General features: G+C 42.4%; 1 protein-coding gene across 5 annotated transcripts in view; it reads right to left on the reverse strand.

The window, feature by feature from the left end:
- Nucleotides 1-18093, reverse strand: part of RCAN2 (regulator of calcineurin 2) — a 303837-nt gene that overhangs the window by 107095 nt on the left and 178649 nt on the right. For 3 of the 5 annotated variants that reach the window (XR_014810239.1, XR_014810238.1, XM_013988974.3), the window contains exon 1: nucleotides 3719-3975. The exons of the other annotated variants lie outside the window; for them this stretch is intronic. Coding sequence is in view for 1 of the 3 variants with exons in the window: in XM_013988974.3 (XP_013844428.1) it covers nucleotides 3719-3805 (87 nt within the window). In the remaining 2 variants the exon portion in view is untranslated. Of the gene's footprint in view, nucleotides 1-3718; nucleotides 3976-18093 lie in introns of those variants that run through there. 5 annotated transcript variants of the gene reach the window in all.

Genomic DNA, 18093 nt, shown 5'->3' on the forward strand with positions numbered 1-18093 from the left:
GGTGGAGGAGACTATTTTCAGAATAAGAGAAGAAAACTGGAGAAAATGAACCTGCCTCCTGTGTGCACACACGCGCACACACACACACTCACACGCAAATGCTAGAGTTCACCACGTCACTTTCCTTCTACTGAGGTCTTTGAATATATTTATCATTCTGAGCATCCCTTTGCCATAAAACAGACAGCGACCATTCAAAACACCTAATGGCATTTCTGGAGGAACACAAATATGGGAAATGCATTTGCCTGATTTCCTCTGCTTTTTGGTGTTAGGGCTCAGGCAGTTTTGGCAAAATTTAGGAAATTGGAGCCTGAATGGTTCCCTGTGCAACCAGCTGAGATCCCAGGGATAAAGGCTTTCTAAATCGCCCTAAGTCACTGGATTTGCATTTGCCTCCACTCCCTTCCAATAAACCACCGCATGTGCAAAGAGTACCTGCTGGTTGCATAACCCTGATGTGGTTGCTTTCCCACCGGGGCTACAGGTAGAAAGGGAGAGTCAGTAAAAAGCCAAACTGCCTGAGTTCGAGCAGGCTGGATGGAGGCAGGGGTGAGAGATTTTCACCCCGGGGGGCCTCCCTTTTCCCTAACAGGAAATACCAAAGCCTTAGAAGAAAGGAATCCCTGGCTCCTTTGTGGATCTAAAATAGGTAATAATGAAGTTCACCCTTTGGGGAAACTTTGGTGCCAGAATTTTACATCTGAACCTCTCTTCCTGACAACAAACAAGGAGCAGACAGGTTTTCTCAACAAACCTGGCTAGCCTGCCTTCTGTTAGCTTGATTACAGTGTAACTGCTTTACTTTAAAGGATGAAGTGTCTGAAAGGAAGGGCCTTGTTTTCTAAGCTGCTAGGCTGTGGGGGAGGGGGAGGGGGGGTGAGGAGTGTGTGTGTGTGTGTGTGTGTGTGTGTGTGTTTGGGGGGATGGGAGGGAAAACACTCTCTGTGTCCTGGAAGGTCGTTGTAAAGTCAGCTGGAGATAGGACATTCCACTAAACCAACAAAAGCATACCTATCACCTTCAGAGAATTCTAAAAAGGTGACCATGACAATGAGGGTGACAGCTAACATTTACTGAATACGAAATACGTGTCAGGTACGGTGATAATTAATCTACATGGACTATTTTCTTTATTTCTCCTACCAAGCCAGTGAGACAGGAACTACTCCCCATGATACAGATGAGAACACTAAGGCGCAGAAAGATTAGGTAACCTGTTCCAAAGAAACAAATCCATTGTGATTCCAAGCTGTTGAGGAGGAAGGCATCTTTCTGGTGGGAGTTTTCGAAGAGAACCCCTTACATTTCTGTTGAGCAGCGTTAAGTTGCTTCATGATTGGGCCCAACTCCCTCCCTCCCGTTTCCCCTCCAATCTCTCACAAAGATCCTACTGCAGTCAAATGCATTGACTCACTTGACTGCAAAATGGAATGCCTTTCCATCCCCCACCCTCCCTCCTTCTGTATGCAAAGCTACCCATCTTCGAAGTCCAAGTACCACTCTGTCCAGGAAGCCATGCCAACTACTCAAGTACAACGGGCAGTAAGAATTTTGCGTCCCCTTAATTCCTCAAAATACCCTCTGTCTTTAAAAAACATCAGGCATTTTTGCGGCAACATTCATGGACCTAGAGATTATCATACTAAGTCAAGTAAGTCAGACAGAGAAAGACGACATATCACTTACACGTGGAATCTTTAAAAAAAATGATACCAATGACCTTATTTACAAAACAGGAACAGATTCACAGACATAGACAACAACCTTAAGGTTGCCAATGGGGAAAGGGGCAGAGGAATAAATTAGGAATTTTGGATTAACAGATCCACACTATATAGAAAATAGGTAAACAACAAGGAGCTACTGCATAGCACAGGGAACTACATTCATTAGCTTGTAATAACTTATCATGGGAAAGAATCTGAAAAAGAACATTTATACATGTATATATGTATAACCAAGTCACTCTGCTGTACACCGGAAACACTGTGAATCAACTACATTTCAATAAAACACAAATTTAAAAAAATGAAGAGCAATGATTTTAAAAAAGGAGAGCTATTGGGCAAGTGGTTATTTTTATGCCTAAACACAGATAACGACGTCATAAAAGCGTATTTTAAACTCCTTCCTGTACAAGCACAATGCCCAGCATACTGCAGAACCTTAATAAATATTTTCTCACTATCTTTTCTTGGACCGAAAAAAACGTCTAGATTATTTTATGATGTTTAACGAGGCAAGCGTGGAATTACCTGGGGATTGCTGGAAATAGAAAGGAACAGTCAAGTTTGACTTTATGAACACATAATCCCATTCTAGCAGGTGCTGAGCAGAGATGATGTCTCTCTACTCAGTTACCCACATCAGACTTTAAACCAGCTTCAAGGAGGGGCTGTGAGGACTGCTCCCCGCTGGGGTGTAGACAGCAGGTCTGAGCAGCAAGACTGTTAGTCCCAATTCGCATGTTTCCATTGTGGACACGACTACAGGTAGGAGCCAAACCCCTGCATTCTAATTTTCTGAACCTCAGTATGACAGGTGGTCAACACTTCGCAGCCCGGGTGTTAAGAATGGATAAACACTGGACCCCGAATTTAAAATATGCAGGAAGAACAAACCAGATTCCTGAATCCATTTCAAAAGCGTCTTCAAAACCGCAATCTTCAATGACAGAGCCATGTGTTATGCTGGTGAACCCATAAATTTCCCCTCGGCTGTACCAGGGTGTCACCTGCATGTCCCAAAATAAGGAATTTGGGGTCTCCTTTAAAGTGACGACTAAGGGCAGGGTGGAAAATGATCCCGCAGTGTAACCCCCTTTCCTTCCTCCCATCGCACAATGAGCAACAGTCCTTTTTGTTGTGTGTGTGAACTGTTTAAATAAGAAGCTTCCACTAGTTGTTATTTTCAATACACGAGAACCAAGATGCCCATTTCAGGAGCATCTTTTTCCTAACATAAAAACCAAAGGGGAAAAGAAGAGAGGATGTATGTCAGCAGGAGACGATTCCCTATGACAATCAAACAACTGCTGGGGACCGTCAGGCAGGACCAGCGCCCTGGAACAAAACGTCTTGAGATGCACAATATATTTATGCCTGAACTTTCTTTCACGGACAACTGCTCCGGGAAAATGACTTGCTTCTCTGGCCTGACAAAGAAAATATAGACAGCCACTCTCCAACTTTGATTTCTAGAGAGTGGGACTGGGGGGGAGGATTGAAACTGCCATCCGGAGAATAGCTTTTGTTCAATTTAAAGACCACATCTCGGCCTATGAAAGCGCCATTCCAGGAAGGGGTTAATGTCCCGAGATCAGGGTGGCCTGGGCTTGCTGTTTATTACATGCGCGTTCTTGATTTAATCATTGATTGAAAACCCCCTGTCCACGTTAAGGACTGGCAAATTCTTACTGACACAGATAAGAGACTATGAAAACAGGTCTACTGTGAAAGGGATGACTGGGGATGATCCTAATTTAGCAAAGACAAGAACAAACAGACGATGGTGAACCTCATCGCATTCAAAATTAATGTGCCGGTGCCTCTTCTAACTTATTCTAATGAACAGAGCCGGGCACTCACCGCATGCATGCATGTCTAGCGCAGATCATGAGCTGAAAACTAGGAACCCAAGTCTTGCTCCCTTAAGCTAAAAAGCAGCTTCAGCATCAGCATCAGCAACAATGAAAGAGAAGATTGCAGGTGCATACCTTAACCTCCTGGTTGGTAAAGACCTCCACATCCACCACGCAGGCAACCAGAGTGGAAGCATCACAGTCCATGCTAGGGGCTGGCATTCCCCCTCCTGAATTGACAAGAAAGAGCTGGGCAGCCTCCGAGTCGTGCCGGCCGGGGAGAGCCTCCAGATGGATGTGACTGGGCCGGGCCGGGCACTGCCCTGCCCTGGGGATGGCCGAGCTGAGCACCTGAGCCCCCTCCGCGGCACGCAAGCAGCCCGCCGCGTCTCAGGCAGCGCGGCAGAGTAAGAGCGGCCGGCTCACTGATGGCTATGACATCATCACTAAGACTGACACAAGCGGGAGCTATTTTTTTCCCCCCCAGCCTTTTATCTCTAGGCAGTGCAGTGGAGCAAATTGAACATGATTATGTGCTAAATCTGAACTCAGACTAAATCAATTCAGGCAGCGTTAGCTAGGAACTGAGTCATAGCTGTTGTTTCAGCTCAGTGCTTATGTTTGCAAAAAGCAGGGTGGGGGAAGCGGGAATCTGACACCAGCGGCTCCGGTGGGGGTGGGGGAATTATTCTGCAGATGAGCTTCCTGAGGTTAAGGTGTGACAACGTTCTGCCTCAGAAATGAGCAGGAAGTTGAGGCATTTTGCAAATGGCTTGGCTTTGGTGAATTGCCCTGTGCCGGCCTGGAGCCGTCACACGTGTTCTGGGCATCCTAATGGATCCCGGGCAGGCGGGCACAGGCTAAGTAGAAATCCATTCTTGGAGTGACTAAAGAGTCGGTCGTCAGTCATTTAGGCAGCCTGGTAAGAGGAGATAATTAGAGGTCTGTGAATTTCTATTTGAAGCGCCTAAGTGCAGGCCAGTAACTCTCAAACACCCTTCCAAGCTCAGGATTTCAGGCCATCGCCAAGGTCATTCAAACCGAAAGCGGCCAGTGGAAAGGAGCTGTAGCAATTGTCTCCTGTGGGGACAGATGGCAGAGTCTAATGGGCAAACCCACTGATGTGGGTCATCGTCAGAGCCTCGGGGCTGGATTTTGTCCGAGACTTTGAACATGTCCGATGGTTTTTTCAGCTTCTTTTCCTGACTGTGAAGCCCTGAAGGGCAGGGCCATGGATAATTCACCTTAACATCTTGAGACTTTAACAGAATATGTGGCATAAGTAGGCAGTAACTGTCTAATGAGTGAACAAACCAAGCTTTCTTTTACAATAGAAGTGAGCACAGGAAAAAAATCTGATTGGTTTTAACTTTATCATCAGTTATAAAAGTACCAGTAGAGCTTCCTAATATTCTGGCAGGATCTATGCCCAGTAGGAGTGCAAGTGCATCTTTGGTGGCCATCAGAGGTCATGATTTGTAACAGACTGGCGCCTTTCTAATCCATAACTGGACAACGTGGTCCAATTTTACAGGTAAATAAAGAGAGGTGATATTTTAGGTTGAAGGTGAAAGTTTTGTGGTTGATCCTCATTTGAATCTAATATTTCCCTTCAACAAGGCATTTCCCACGTTAAGTGAAATCGGCCCACAGATAGATCTATTCAGACTAAAGAAACTGTGTGTGTGTGTGTGTGTGTGTGTGTGTGTGTGTGTGTGTGTGTGTGGTGTGGCATTGACTGTGTTGTCCAGGGCATTGTGGGGAATATGAAATCATATATATATATATATACACATACAGCAGAAAATCCAACTAATGACGGCCCTGAATGACGGCCCTGTACAAAGCTCTGGACCAGCTGCGCTCAAGGATAAAATGACGGATAAGCAAAATCCACTAACCTCAAGAGGCTTAACATCCAAGGGAGGAGATTAAGACACAGGGCAGACACCTGTACAGCAAAGCAAGGGCGGGAAGGCACAGGTGGTACTTGGTGGGAGCACTGGAGAAAGAGCAATGGATGCTGAAGGGAGCTGGGACAGAGGAGCCTCAAAGAGCAGGACATGACTTCTGCTCTGACCTTGAAACATGGGTGAGACTTCATCAGACAGAGAAGGGGTAAGGAGACACCCTGCAGGCCACAGACTAGAAATATCCAGAGCAAAGAAAGAATAGGGTAATGGGGGGTGAGGCACACTGAAGGTTAAAGTTGACGGGAACCAGGACTCGAAAAGGCAAAAAGAGCCAGATGACGCGGTGCCCTAATGGGCCTCTCCTGACTATCTGGTCAACCATGGAATGCCAGGCAAAGTTTTTGAGAAAGTAAATGAGGTCTATAGGTACATAAATAGAGCTGAAACGTAAAGTATACAGAAAGATGAATGCAAATTTAAATATCATCGATACCCACTCAAGAGGCAAAACAAAAACATGGCTAATTTTTCATACACCTTGGCATAGCCTAAAATTTACTTTTTTGTAAGGGTCACAGCAGCGGCATGCTAGTAAATGTCTAACAATCCGTTCTCTGAAAAGCTCAACGTGCTGCATTTGCTGATTCCTGTGGTGTAAATATTCTCATCATGGCTGATTTCAAGCAACCAACATAAAGTCACTGAACACAAAGTTAGGAAGCAGCTCTCATCTGTTCATGCCGCCATTCAGGTGCCACTGAGTCCTCTGGCTCAGAGGACTTTTTGCCTTTTCTAGCACTGCTTCCTAGTCAAGAGAACGTGACACCATATCAGTGATAGTCCCTACATGTCGAAGGTGTTAAGTCCAACACTCAGGTCCAGAGCTGATCAAAGAGCAACAAGGCAGTAGGAACGACTCATTATAATCATCACTCTCTACATCTAAAGGGCTCTGTGAATTATTTCACACTTTCTCCTTAGGAAAGAGCTATAAAGGATACTCACATGTTAGTTCAAGAGAAAGAGCCTTGCTCTGACAAATCTTAACAGGAGCACATTAGCCTATCCAGGAAGCAGAGCTTCACTCCAAATTGTAAAATAGGCAATTCTGCATTTTCAGTTTCTTCTTCTTCTCTTTTTTTTTTAAAGGGCTCCGCCTGTATCATATAGAAGTTTCCAGGCTAGGGGTTCAAATTGGAGCTGCAGCTGTCGGCCTAGGCCATAGCCATAGCAATGCCAGATACAAGCTGCATCTGCAACCTATACCACAGCTCCTGGCAATGCCAGGTCCTTAACCCACTGAGCAAGGCCAGGGATCAAACCTACATCCTCATGGTTACTAGTTAGGGTCTTAATCTGCTGAGCCACAATGGAACTCTAGTTTCTCCTTTTTGATTTATTTCTTCCCTGGAGATTCCTTCTTGTACTCTTGAGTCCACTCACTGTATGCTTTCCACTTTTATTTATTTTTTTTGCACAAAGGAACCTTTCCACAGAAAAGAAAATCAAGGACAGAGAGAACAGTGTGTGGTTGCCAAGGGGGCAGAAAGGGAGTGGGATGGACTGGGAATTTGGGGTGAAGAGATGCAAACTATTGCCTTTGGAATGGATATGCTTTTCACTTTTAAAATATCTTTTCAAGGACACAGCTCTTGGTTGTTTTATGTTATCATTAAATGGCTGATAACTTACAGAGTTACCCATTAGAGAGGCATCTGTATGATGAAAAATACCACAGGGTGGTCACATCTTAAACTGAGTAAATAGTGGTTTTAGGGTGAAATTAGAGGCGTCAAGAGCAGGTAGTGATTTTGAAATAAAACTACTGGATTTTTTTTTTTTTTTTTTTTTTTTTTGTCTTTTGTCTTTTTAGGGCTATACCCACGGCATATGGAGGTTTCCAGGCTAGGGATCGAATTGGAGCTTGTAATTGCCAGCCTACACCACAGCCACAGCCACGCGGGATCCGAGCCGCATCTGTGACCTACACCACAGCTCACAGCAACACCAGATCCTTAACCCACTGAGCAAGGCCAGGGATTCAACCTGCATCTTCGTGGATACTAATGGGATTCATTTCCCCTGAGCCACAGCAGGAACTCCCTGGTCTTCTTGAGAGTCCCCCCAAAAAAATGCCAAGTTCTTTCTCACGTCAGCACCTTTGCACTTGCTATTGCCTTTGTCTGAAAATATGCAGATGCAACCATTTTATTCGCTCAGTCTGGATTCTCTCCAGGCTGGATGTCCTTAATGAATTCCACATAGTGTCATTTAACTGGTTTCTCTCCTACCTGTAGGTCCTGTTAGTTAGATCCAGAGGCTCAATAGGTTGGGTTTGGCAAGACTCTCCCAGGGATGGTGTACTTCCATCAGGAGGTGTGAAATGCTTGTTGGTCTCTTTTTTATGGTATTAGCAGCCTTTTGTGCTCAATGCCTAGACTCACTTTTTCATTAGAAAATGAAAAATGATGATTTCCCCTTCATTTATTCATGGAATATTTCCATTAAAAAGAACTACCTCTTTTTTTCTTTTTGGCCACGCCCACAGCATGCAGAAGTTCCAGGGTCAGGGATCGAACCCACAATAGCAGTTAAAACACCTGATCCTTAACCCGCTGAGCCACCAGGGAACTCCAAAGCCAGTTTTTGTTTTTGTTTTTTTGGCCGTGCCTGCAGCATGCCGAAGTTTCAGAGTCAGGGAAGGAAAATTGCACCAAAGCCACAGCAATGACAACTCCGGATCCTTAATCCACTGAGCCACCGAGGAACTCCACAAGGAACTTCTCATCTACTGTGGAGTCACCCTGAGCTACATTTCTGTAAGACAGGCAAAATACACACTTGATTTGTTTTCCTTTATTATCTGGCTTTTTCTGGAAAAAAAAACAAAAACAAAAACTACTTGCTTCCCTTTATCTTTCAAAGAAGATCACGAGCTTTTTTACTTTATTAAGCATCACTATGAACTTCAGGGCTACACACACTTGAGGGGTTTAAATCCATTGTTTTATCTTATTGGTGCTTAAGTTGCTGGTGAGAATCTAATCAGGTTGGCTCCTGTGGCCTTTTGACACCATCTCAGTAGTCTCCGAGAACTACCTCGCCATCTGGCAGGACAAGATGTTCCAGACTCATCTCATCCATTTCCTGCCCCAGATAAGGAATCAGTCATTTCTTTCTCAGTTTCATTTGGTAAGTATTTCCAATATATTTTAAGATCCTAATCTACAGACTTAGAGATGCTCTTTGCACTGAGTTGGTTATTGTTTACAAGGCTTTTTCAGGGACCCAGCTAGAAAATGTATGAATGTGTTTGAAAGATAACAGGCATGATGAGTTCAGACTAATAATGTCAGTGCAAATCCAGAATTTCTCAACCTTACATCTGTATCTTCTTTCTTCCACACCAAATATCTTGGTCCTTACCAGTAATGTAATTACTCACTTGCCCTAGTCCATGCTACAATACACACCAGCTTCAGAATCACAATATTCACTAGGAAAAACTTAAATTTTTTTTCCCTAGTTCTTTTTGTCTTAAGGGTATATCCCAGAAGGCCAGTAGGGATTCTGATGCTTTGGTCACTAGAATAGTTCCTCTGTTCTACCAACTGGATACCGAGTGAGGTTCATTTGTTTCCTTCTACTTTTGATCCCTAAGGACAGCCTTTCTCATGACATTTAATTTTGTTTTATACTTATAAAACATCTCACATGGTCCAAAACTTAAAACTACAGATCTATAAAGAAATCTAGCTTCTAGCCCTGTCTCCTCCACCACATTCGCTCTTCCCTTCCCTCCCATACAGGTTACTACCATTTCATCTTTGTCATTTATCTGTCCTCTCCTTTAAAAAATTACAATATATATGTATGTAAATGTACTATATATATGTAAATATATATATGTGCATTATTTTCCCTCTCTTTCTTTGACAAATGATAGCATACTTTGCATTTTTTTTCTTCTGTCTTGCTTTAATCACTAAAAAACAGGACCCAAGAGATCACGCCATAGTTGTATATAAAAATAGTCCCATTCTGGAGTTCCCTTCGTGGCTCAGCGGTTAATGAACCTGACTAGGAACCACAGGGATGCAGGTTCGATCCCTGGCCTCGTTCAGTGGGTTAAGGATCGGGCATTGCTGTGAACTATAGTGTAGGTCACAGACACGGCTTGGATCCCATGTTGCTGTGGCTGTGGCACAGGCCAGCAGCTGTAGCTTCAATTTGACCCCTAGCCCAGGAACTTCCACATGCCTTGAGTGCAGCCCTAAAAAAAAAAAAAAAAAAAAAAAAAAAAAAAAAAAAAAAAAAAAGTGTGCTTATAATCAGGGCAGAGGTGATCCTGTGTTGCCTGTGGGAATGTTACAAAGTATAACCTTCTGGAAAAACAATTAATAGCAACATCAGAAGACAGAGAAAGTCTTGAGAAGGTCCCTCTGAGCCAATAATTCCACTTCTAACAGTCTAGCCTGAGAAAATAATCCAAAATATATGGAAAAAATTACCACCAACGATGGTCATCAAAGTATATTTATGGTATTTTTGGTAATTGGGAACCATCTAAATGTTAGAAGGAGAAGGTAAATCACCCTGCCATGATCCAGTGTGATCCTTGAGCTAGAATGGAAAGTCCGAGCAGGGCTACAGTGAGTTATAAGCTGAGAAGAGAAGTCTGTGGCCACCAAGACAAGGAATTTGAGTGCCAGGGCAAAGAATGAGTATATTTCGCTCAGAAAGGTATGGGATCTATCAGAAGCATATGAAAAGATCGAGTTTGGAGTAAAGAGGGATTTGGTTTTCACCCTCTAGCAGGAAGGTGATGAGAGGCTGGGTCATGGAGATGCAATAGTAACATAAGGAAAGGAAGAGATATGGACATGGAAGAGGCAAGATTTCACAACTAATTGACTGTCAAGGTAATGGTTTGGGGATGGAGAATGACGTGAGGAGGAGGAGAGGTTGAAGGTACCAGAAAAAGACGAAGGGAGGCAGGGACAGAAGGCGATTATAAAATTCCAAGCCTGGGTAGATAATGGTAACTTTATCTGAAATAATTTAATCATGCAGGGGACAGGAATAAATTGTGATCAGACTTCTACTCCCTTAACAGTGAGATACACATTCACCTTCATTCATTTCCGTCTTTAGCTATTAATATTCATCTTTAGCAGAAAAACAAAAAACCAAAAAGACGGGTAAGGGTAAAAACTGAGATAATGGCTTACAGTGGTTATAGGTACTCGTCTTTATTGGTATTAATTAGGGATGGACATTATGGCAAAACTGTTATAGTTTTGACTGGCCAAAACTCTAGACACAGATTCCCTTTCAGCCTAGCTCCACTCTCCTTCTCATGCTGAGACTTGCAGCACGGGAGCAAATCTACGAACAGTGGTTCTTCTATGCAACTATTTCTACTCTCTTTTTAAAAGGCCTGGACTTTAGTTTGAGGTGTAAATAGATGAAAGTATTTGTGAACTCTTACTCTTTAATCACAATGAAATAATTATGGAGCAAACAAACAAACAAACAAACCAAAAACCAAAAAACTTCTAAAAAAGCCAGTGTACCATTTTGGGACCTGAACTTCTAATCTTCCCACCAAGCCTGCTGCTCTTCCTGTGCTCCCTCTTTCAACTGGACACCACCCTCTACCCAGTAACTTACATCATAACCTCAGTCATCTTTGATCCCTTCCATTGGCTTGACTAGTGCACAGCTTGACTAGGGTTCAGGAATGATTCATTCAGAGGCTCAATGAGCTTATCAAAGGGCTCTGTTCTTCTGACTCTGTCTTCTGAAGTTCAGTGTCATTCTAAAGCTGATTTCCAAACTGGCCGCCAGGAGCAACAACTGCCTCCATTTCATTCCAAAACTGGACCCTTTAGGTCACCTATTCGCTTCTGAACTTTCTGTGGTTGGGGTAAGGAGAGTGCTGATTGGCTTAAGTCAAATTAGACCCATTCCTCCAGCAAGGAGTGGACTTAATTCTTCCTAAGTATGTGAATTGCATGAGGATGGAGGGTTACGCAAGGAAGAATGTGGGTTAGGAAGGAAATGGATATTGGGTGGGTATCCACTGCTATCTACCACTGATTCAATTCTATACCTGTCAGGGCACTTGGTTGCAGATGATAGAAAGTGAACTGTTCTTGGCTAACTCACGGAAAAGTAACACACAAGGACGTTATCAAGTGGCTCTTACAGAATTAACAGGAACTTGGAGAAACAGCTTCAGAAATTAGTCAGGAACCAAGAGAATCTCAACTGCAGAAGATAACCTCCCAGGTGATGCTTTAGGAACCAATGTGGATAGGTTACCACCACTGGAACCCACAACTATTGGACGTGTCACTCCTCCTTTGCTTCCATGAGTGACCTCTAACTGTCCCTGTGTAATACTCTCTGGAGTCAAAATTCTGAGTGTGGTGTCCAGCTGGTCACCCCAACCTCAACTGTTAGGAGATCTAGTTAGGAAATTTTTTGGTCCCCATGGCTGCCGAGTAACAGCTGGGTCATCGAGGGGAGATGTCCCCAACATGGATTAGTGTGAGGATGCTGGACCGCTCAAAAGCGACAAAGGTCCACTCTCAGCCTCTTACCCACTCTGCCTCTATGCCTGCCCCCATCTTCTTATTCAGAATCACCAGAGCCATCCTTGTGAGAACTGGTTCTCACCACCCTGGTTCACATACCTTCAACTGCCTTCCATTGCTGGTAGAATCAAATGTGCGTGTGCAGTGACATCAACCTACTTTTCCAGCTATTTTTTTCCCATAACTGCTCCTCAGCACCATCCTATTGTCCAAACTGAACTTCTCAACACCTGCCTTATTAAATGCACTCTGTTCTCTATGAGTTGTTTCCCACAATGGGAATTCATTCATCCATCTATCCATCCATCCAGTCCATGGTTATTTATTGAATACACTATGTATCCAGTACATAGCAAGGCATAGGCTATAAGAAGACGGCAAGTCACTCTCCTTTTCCTCAAGGAGGTCATTGTAAAAGGCATAAAGTATCACAATATGATTGATATGATATGGTACAATGATGTGATGTCATATAAATTACATTTGCTTTAAGTGATGTTGACACAAAATGTGGTTTGAACACAGAGAAGGAATCTAAGTTTGCCACGTGGAGCGGGCATTAGAGAAGCTTTCCCTCAGCAAGAAACACTTTGTTAAACCTTGAAAAACAAGAGGATTTCTAGATTTATAGATGAGCAGATAGGTAGGAAAATGACATTTTAAGCATAGGCAGGGGCACAAAGTGACGTGGTAAGACAAGAGAAACTGAGTAGCCCAATATGGCAGAAATTCCCAGGTGGAGTTAGGGACTAAAGGTGGAGAGCCATGGAGAATGCTAGAAATGTCAGGCAGGAGCCTGATTGCAAAGGGCCTTGTGAGTTGTGGGTAGACATTTAAATTTTATTTCATAGGAAGAAGGATCCAGGGTAGGCTATCACAGAGTAGCCTCTTGGATCTTCCTTCCTCTAATTTCACTACTATTGAATCCATCTTGTGGACAATCTGTGACCAGAGAGATCTTTCTACAAAGGAAAATAAATATATGATCCGTGAGAGTGGAGGGCAAAGTTGGAACCAGGGGCTGCAAATAGGCAAGGGATTAGAGTAAGGAAACCCTAGAAATCTAATGAGCAAATAGACCTCTGGGACCCTGTGCTGGGAATTTCTCATACTACCTTGATGGAAGGCAAGCTTCCTCCACTAAAATAATACATATTACTTCCACATGCATAATGCACAGAAATCCATTATAGCTCTTACCCATTGTAGGGTTTAAATGTTTTATTGTGTCTCTAACACTTAGCATGTTGCCAGGCATAAAGCAAGCAATCAGGAGTTCCTGTTATGGCTCAGTAGGTTAAGAACTCGAAATAGCATCTTTGAGGATGCGGGTTCATCCCTGGCCCCACTCAGTGGGTTAAGGATCTGGTATTGCTACAAGCTGCAGCATAGGTTGCAGATGCAGCTTGTATCTGCTGTTGCTGTGGCTGTGGTATAGGCCAGCAGCTGCAGCTCCAATTTGATCCCTAGCCTGTGTGGCCTTAAAAAAAAAAAAAAAAAGGCAATTAATCAAGATAACATCTGATCTGTCCTCAAAAACAAACTTGCGATTACCAAAAGGGAAACTTGGTGGCGGGGGGAGGATAAATTGGAGTTTAGGGTTGACATATACACACTACTATACATAGAATAGATAATCAACGGGAACCTACTACATAGCACAGGGAACTCTACTCAATATTCTGTAATAACCTATATGGGAAAAGAATCTGGAAAAAAAAGGATATATGTATGTGTATAATTGAATCACTCTGCTATACCCCTGAAAGTAACCCAATGCTGTAAATCATTATACTCCAATATAAAATAAAAATTAAATTAAAAAGATAATGCTGATTAATAAATGAAAGAATGCAGGAGTAAAAAGCAGGACAAAATGATGCCATCATCACTTCTTTCCATGGATGGAGGACTTCTGAGCCATCTATCCAAGCAGCAGCTCCACCTGCGTTAGTCTTTGGTGCTTAGCATCAAGTCTCCCATCCCACCAGCCTACCCCGCAAGCTTTTAGAGTCCTGGAGATGTATCCTGAAGAACTAGTAAGTGCAGCCAGGGAGCCTCAGATCTACTTATGAGTATCAAGAAAGCTGGCTGAAGGTCCACGGAAGCTTTTGCTCCTCCCACAGTACAGAGCTCTTTCTGAAAAAGTGGTTTCCCAATCAGGGCTACCACTGGATTCTATCCAATGGAGTGAGGACAGAATGAATATCACTTTCAGTCCTGGCCCATAAGAACCTCCGGTAGGACTCATTTCTCTTCTTCAACCTGATCTTTGGAGCTAAGTGTTGAAGATGGCAGAGCCTCTATCAACCTAGGTCTCTGCACACACTCCTGTTGCCTTCATCCTCATCTCCGTCACTCTGCCAATGGATTTTTTACATGAGTGGGAAATAAACCTGTCTTCTGGTGAGCCCCTGAGGTTTTAGCACCTATCTGGTGCAGAAGACAGCACTATCTTAACTAACACAGAATGCATGTACGTGTCTGTATGGACGTATGTGTGCTATGGAGGCAAAATCCAATTTTCAACAGAACCTAATACTAAATGGGGATTGAGCCAGAAGTAAGAGGATTTAATCTTTAAATGTGGAAAATCTTTCATTTGAAATTGAATTTGAATGTCTTAAATTAGCAAATCAGCAGGTAATCATATTGTTAGTTGACATATCACGGTTAGTCTGTGTCAAGACAGAGACCAAGGGAGTAAATGGAACTTGTGGAAAGAGCTGGAAAGCCCAAAGGATCAAATGAATGCGATCAGAAGTGATTTTCTGCTCAAGTTCATGATTTGCAAAAACAGCTGTATTAGATGCTGATCATGAATGGTGAGATTTCAAATAAATAAATAAATAAATCATCAGGATTATATGTAAGAAACATAAGTTAGCAATAATTAGAAGTACATTACAGTTATGTCACTGGATCTTGTCAAGCTGCAGACTGTTAATGCTCTGTACTTTAAGATTCCACCTGCCTAAAAACAGCAGGTAGGGACATCAAATGACTTGCTCTGTATTTCTATCCAATCTAGGGCCAGCCTAGGGAGGAAAGGCATCTAAAAAAGTAAATCTTCCTTCATGCTATCTTTTTTTTTTTCGGGCTGCACCCTCGGCACATGGAGGTCCCCAGGCTAGGGGTCTAATCAGAGCTACAGCTGCCAGCCACAGCAATGCCAGATCCTTAACCCACTGAGCAAGGCCAGGGATGGAACCCAACCTCATAGTTCCTAGTCGGATTCGTTTCCACTGCGCCACAATGGGAACTCCTTTTTTTTTTTTTTTTTTTCCGTCTTTTTGTCTTTTTAGCGCCTTCCTGCTATCTTAGTGGAAGCTGGGCCCCCTCCACTAAAATAATGCATATTATTTCCACGTGCATAATGCACATAAATCCATTACGGCTTCTTTCATTTGCTCTCCCTTTTCAAGGAGGGGTTTCGGTACATCGAAAAGCTAGAACAAAGAAAGGTAAAGAGGGAGTGGTAAGAAGCCACACGGAAATGCACAAGAGGGCAGTTTCTGGTATAATATGGCAGGCTGATTATAAGCATTCATACCACTCAGGCTGGGGTTTCATTGGGGTGTGTCGGTTGCCCAAGGCAACACTTTTGGAAATTTCCAAAATGTTGATAAATCACATTCTTTGACTGAGATATGTCATTTGAATGTTTTCATAGAGCTGGAGAGTCAAGAGTAGAAAAAAGCAAGAAGCTAGCTATGAAGGATTGTCTCTAGGCTCAAGGCAAGAAAGGGGGAAGAGATTTTCAGGTTAATTTCAGGTAAGATAGATTACTTCCTCAAGGAGGTAAGGAGAAAGAGTCTCAGGACAAATGCTCTGCAGAAGAATAAATAATGCACATCTGGGTGGAGTTTTCTCTGTGCTCTGTCTCTGGCACACCTGGTATGGAAGGAGAAAAATGTAGAATTCTAACAGTGGAATCATAAGATGATGGAAAAAAATGTAGAATTCTAATAGTGGACTCATAGGCAAACTTATCAAAGAAGAAGTGTTCATTAAGCATGGCTCTGGGATAAGCATTTGAAATTTGGGTGTTGCTATTTTGGGTATAAGTGGTGTTTTCAGTACTCTGTGGGTGAAAATATAACTTGGAACAATCTTTACGGAATGAAGGAAGCTTTTAAAAAATAAATGAAGCACACAGAAACTTCTACTTCCAGTTAAATTTAGAAACAGTAAGCCTCATGAACTACACAAGCACAGATTTTTTTTTTCCCCCACCAGGCTAAGGGTCAAATCAGAGTTGCAGTTACCGGCCTACCCCACAGCCACGGCAACACAGGATCCAAGCCACATATGTGACCTATACCACAACTCGAGGCAATGCCAGATCTTTAACTCACTGGGTGAGGCCAGGGATCGAACCTGCATCCTCACAGACATTTTGTTGGGCTCTTAACCTGCTGAGCCACAATGGAAACTCTGAATCACAGACTTTTAAAACTCTCTAAGAGAACTGGTGGAAAAGAAATCTAAAGGACCTCAACTCCATATCAGCAATGACCCATTCTCGTGAGAGAAGAGATACATGTCTGCTTTCATCTTTCATGTAATAGTTGGAGAAAGAAGAATTCACTAGAGACATGTGTAAGGAGGAACCATGAATTCCTAACAAACTTTCATGGTTTCACGTGGACTAGAATAATGGATCAGAATCCCAGAAAGCCTCTGACAATAAGCAAGCCTGGAAAGCCAACATATTATCCAAACCAAAACTAAAATAAAGGAAAAGAGGTCTGTGGGATAATATAAAGTGTTTTAACAGATGTTTAATTAGAGTCCCCAAAGTAGAAGAGAAGATGATGCAGAAGAAACAAGTAAATAGATAATGGCCAAGATTTTCTCCAAATCAATTAATGATATCAACTCATAAATCCAAGAAGCTGATTAAACCTTGAGATGACCATAGCTAGACATATCATAGTTAAAACTTTCAAAATTCAAAATTAAAGAGAGGATATTAAAAGCAGGAAGAGGAAAAAGACATATTACCTATAGGGGAACAAGAAGAACCATTATGACTGATATCTTATGAGAAACGAGAGTGACCATACTGCAATGGAACAGCATATCTAAAGTTAAGAAAGAAAAACGATCAACTGTCAATCTACAATTTCATATCCAGCTAAAAATGGCTTTCAAATATGAAAACAAATACTTAGCTGTTGTTTGTGAGAAAGTAAAATAGTGCAACAACTTTGGAAAATAGTTTGATAGTTTCTTTTTTTTTTTTTGGAAGAGAATATTTTATTTTTTTATCACATCTGTAGTCGTATAATGATCATAACAATTCCATTTCACAGGATTTCCATCCCATAACTCAAGCACATCCCCCCACCCCCCAAACTGTTTCCTCTGGAGACCTGAGCTCCAGTCCTTCTATTCCTCCATCTTAATGATGGTTTCTTAAGAGGTTAACTCTACAATTAAAATATGACCCCATAATTCAACTACTTGGTATGTACCCAGGAGAAATGAAGACATATGTTGACACAAAGCCTCCTACGAAAATGTTGATAATAGCATTATCATAATAGCCCCAAACTGGAAACAATACAAATGTATAGCAACTGGTGAGTGGATGATCTAAATGGATATTCATACATTAAAACACTGACATGTTGTAACATGGGTAAACCTCATGAACATTATGCTAGAAGAAATGAACCAAAATACCACGTAATGTATGATTCCATTTATATGAAATGCCCCCCAAAAGTAGACAAATGTTTGCTTGCTGGTGTGGGTGGAAAAGAAAGTTGCTACAAATGGTCATGAAGGACTTTTTGAAGGGATGGAAATATATTAAAACTGGATTGTGTTACACCAGCCGGAATAACCATCATCAAAAAAAATCTATAAACAATAAATGTTGGAGAGAGGGTGGAGAAGAGGGAATCCTTTACAATGTTGGTGGGACTATAACTTGGTGCAACCACTATGGAAAACACTATGAAGTTTCCTCAAAAAACTAAAAATA

The sequence above is a fragment of the Sus scrofa genome, chromosome 7 (assembly GCF_054392235.1).
Source record: "Sus scrofa isolate SSC_HxYL_T2T_F1_AM1 chromosome 7, Sscrofa_HxYL_maternal_Yorkshire_Landrace_v2.0, whole genome shotgun sequence".
Lineage (NCBI taxonomy): Eukaryota > Metazoa > Chordata > Mammalia > Artiodactyla > Suidae > Sus > Sus scrofa.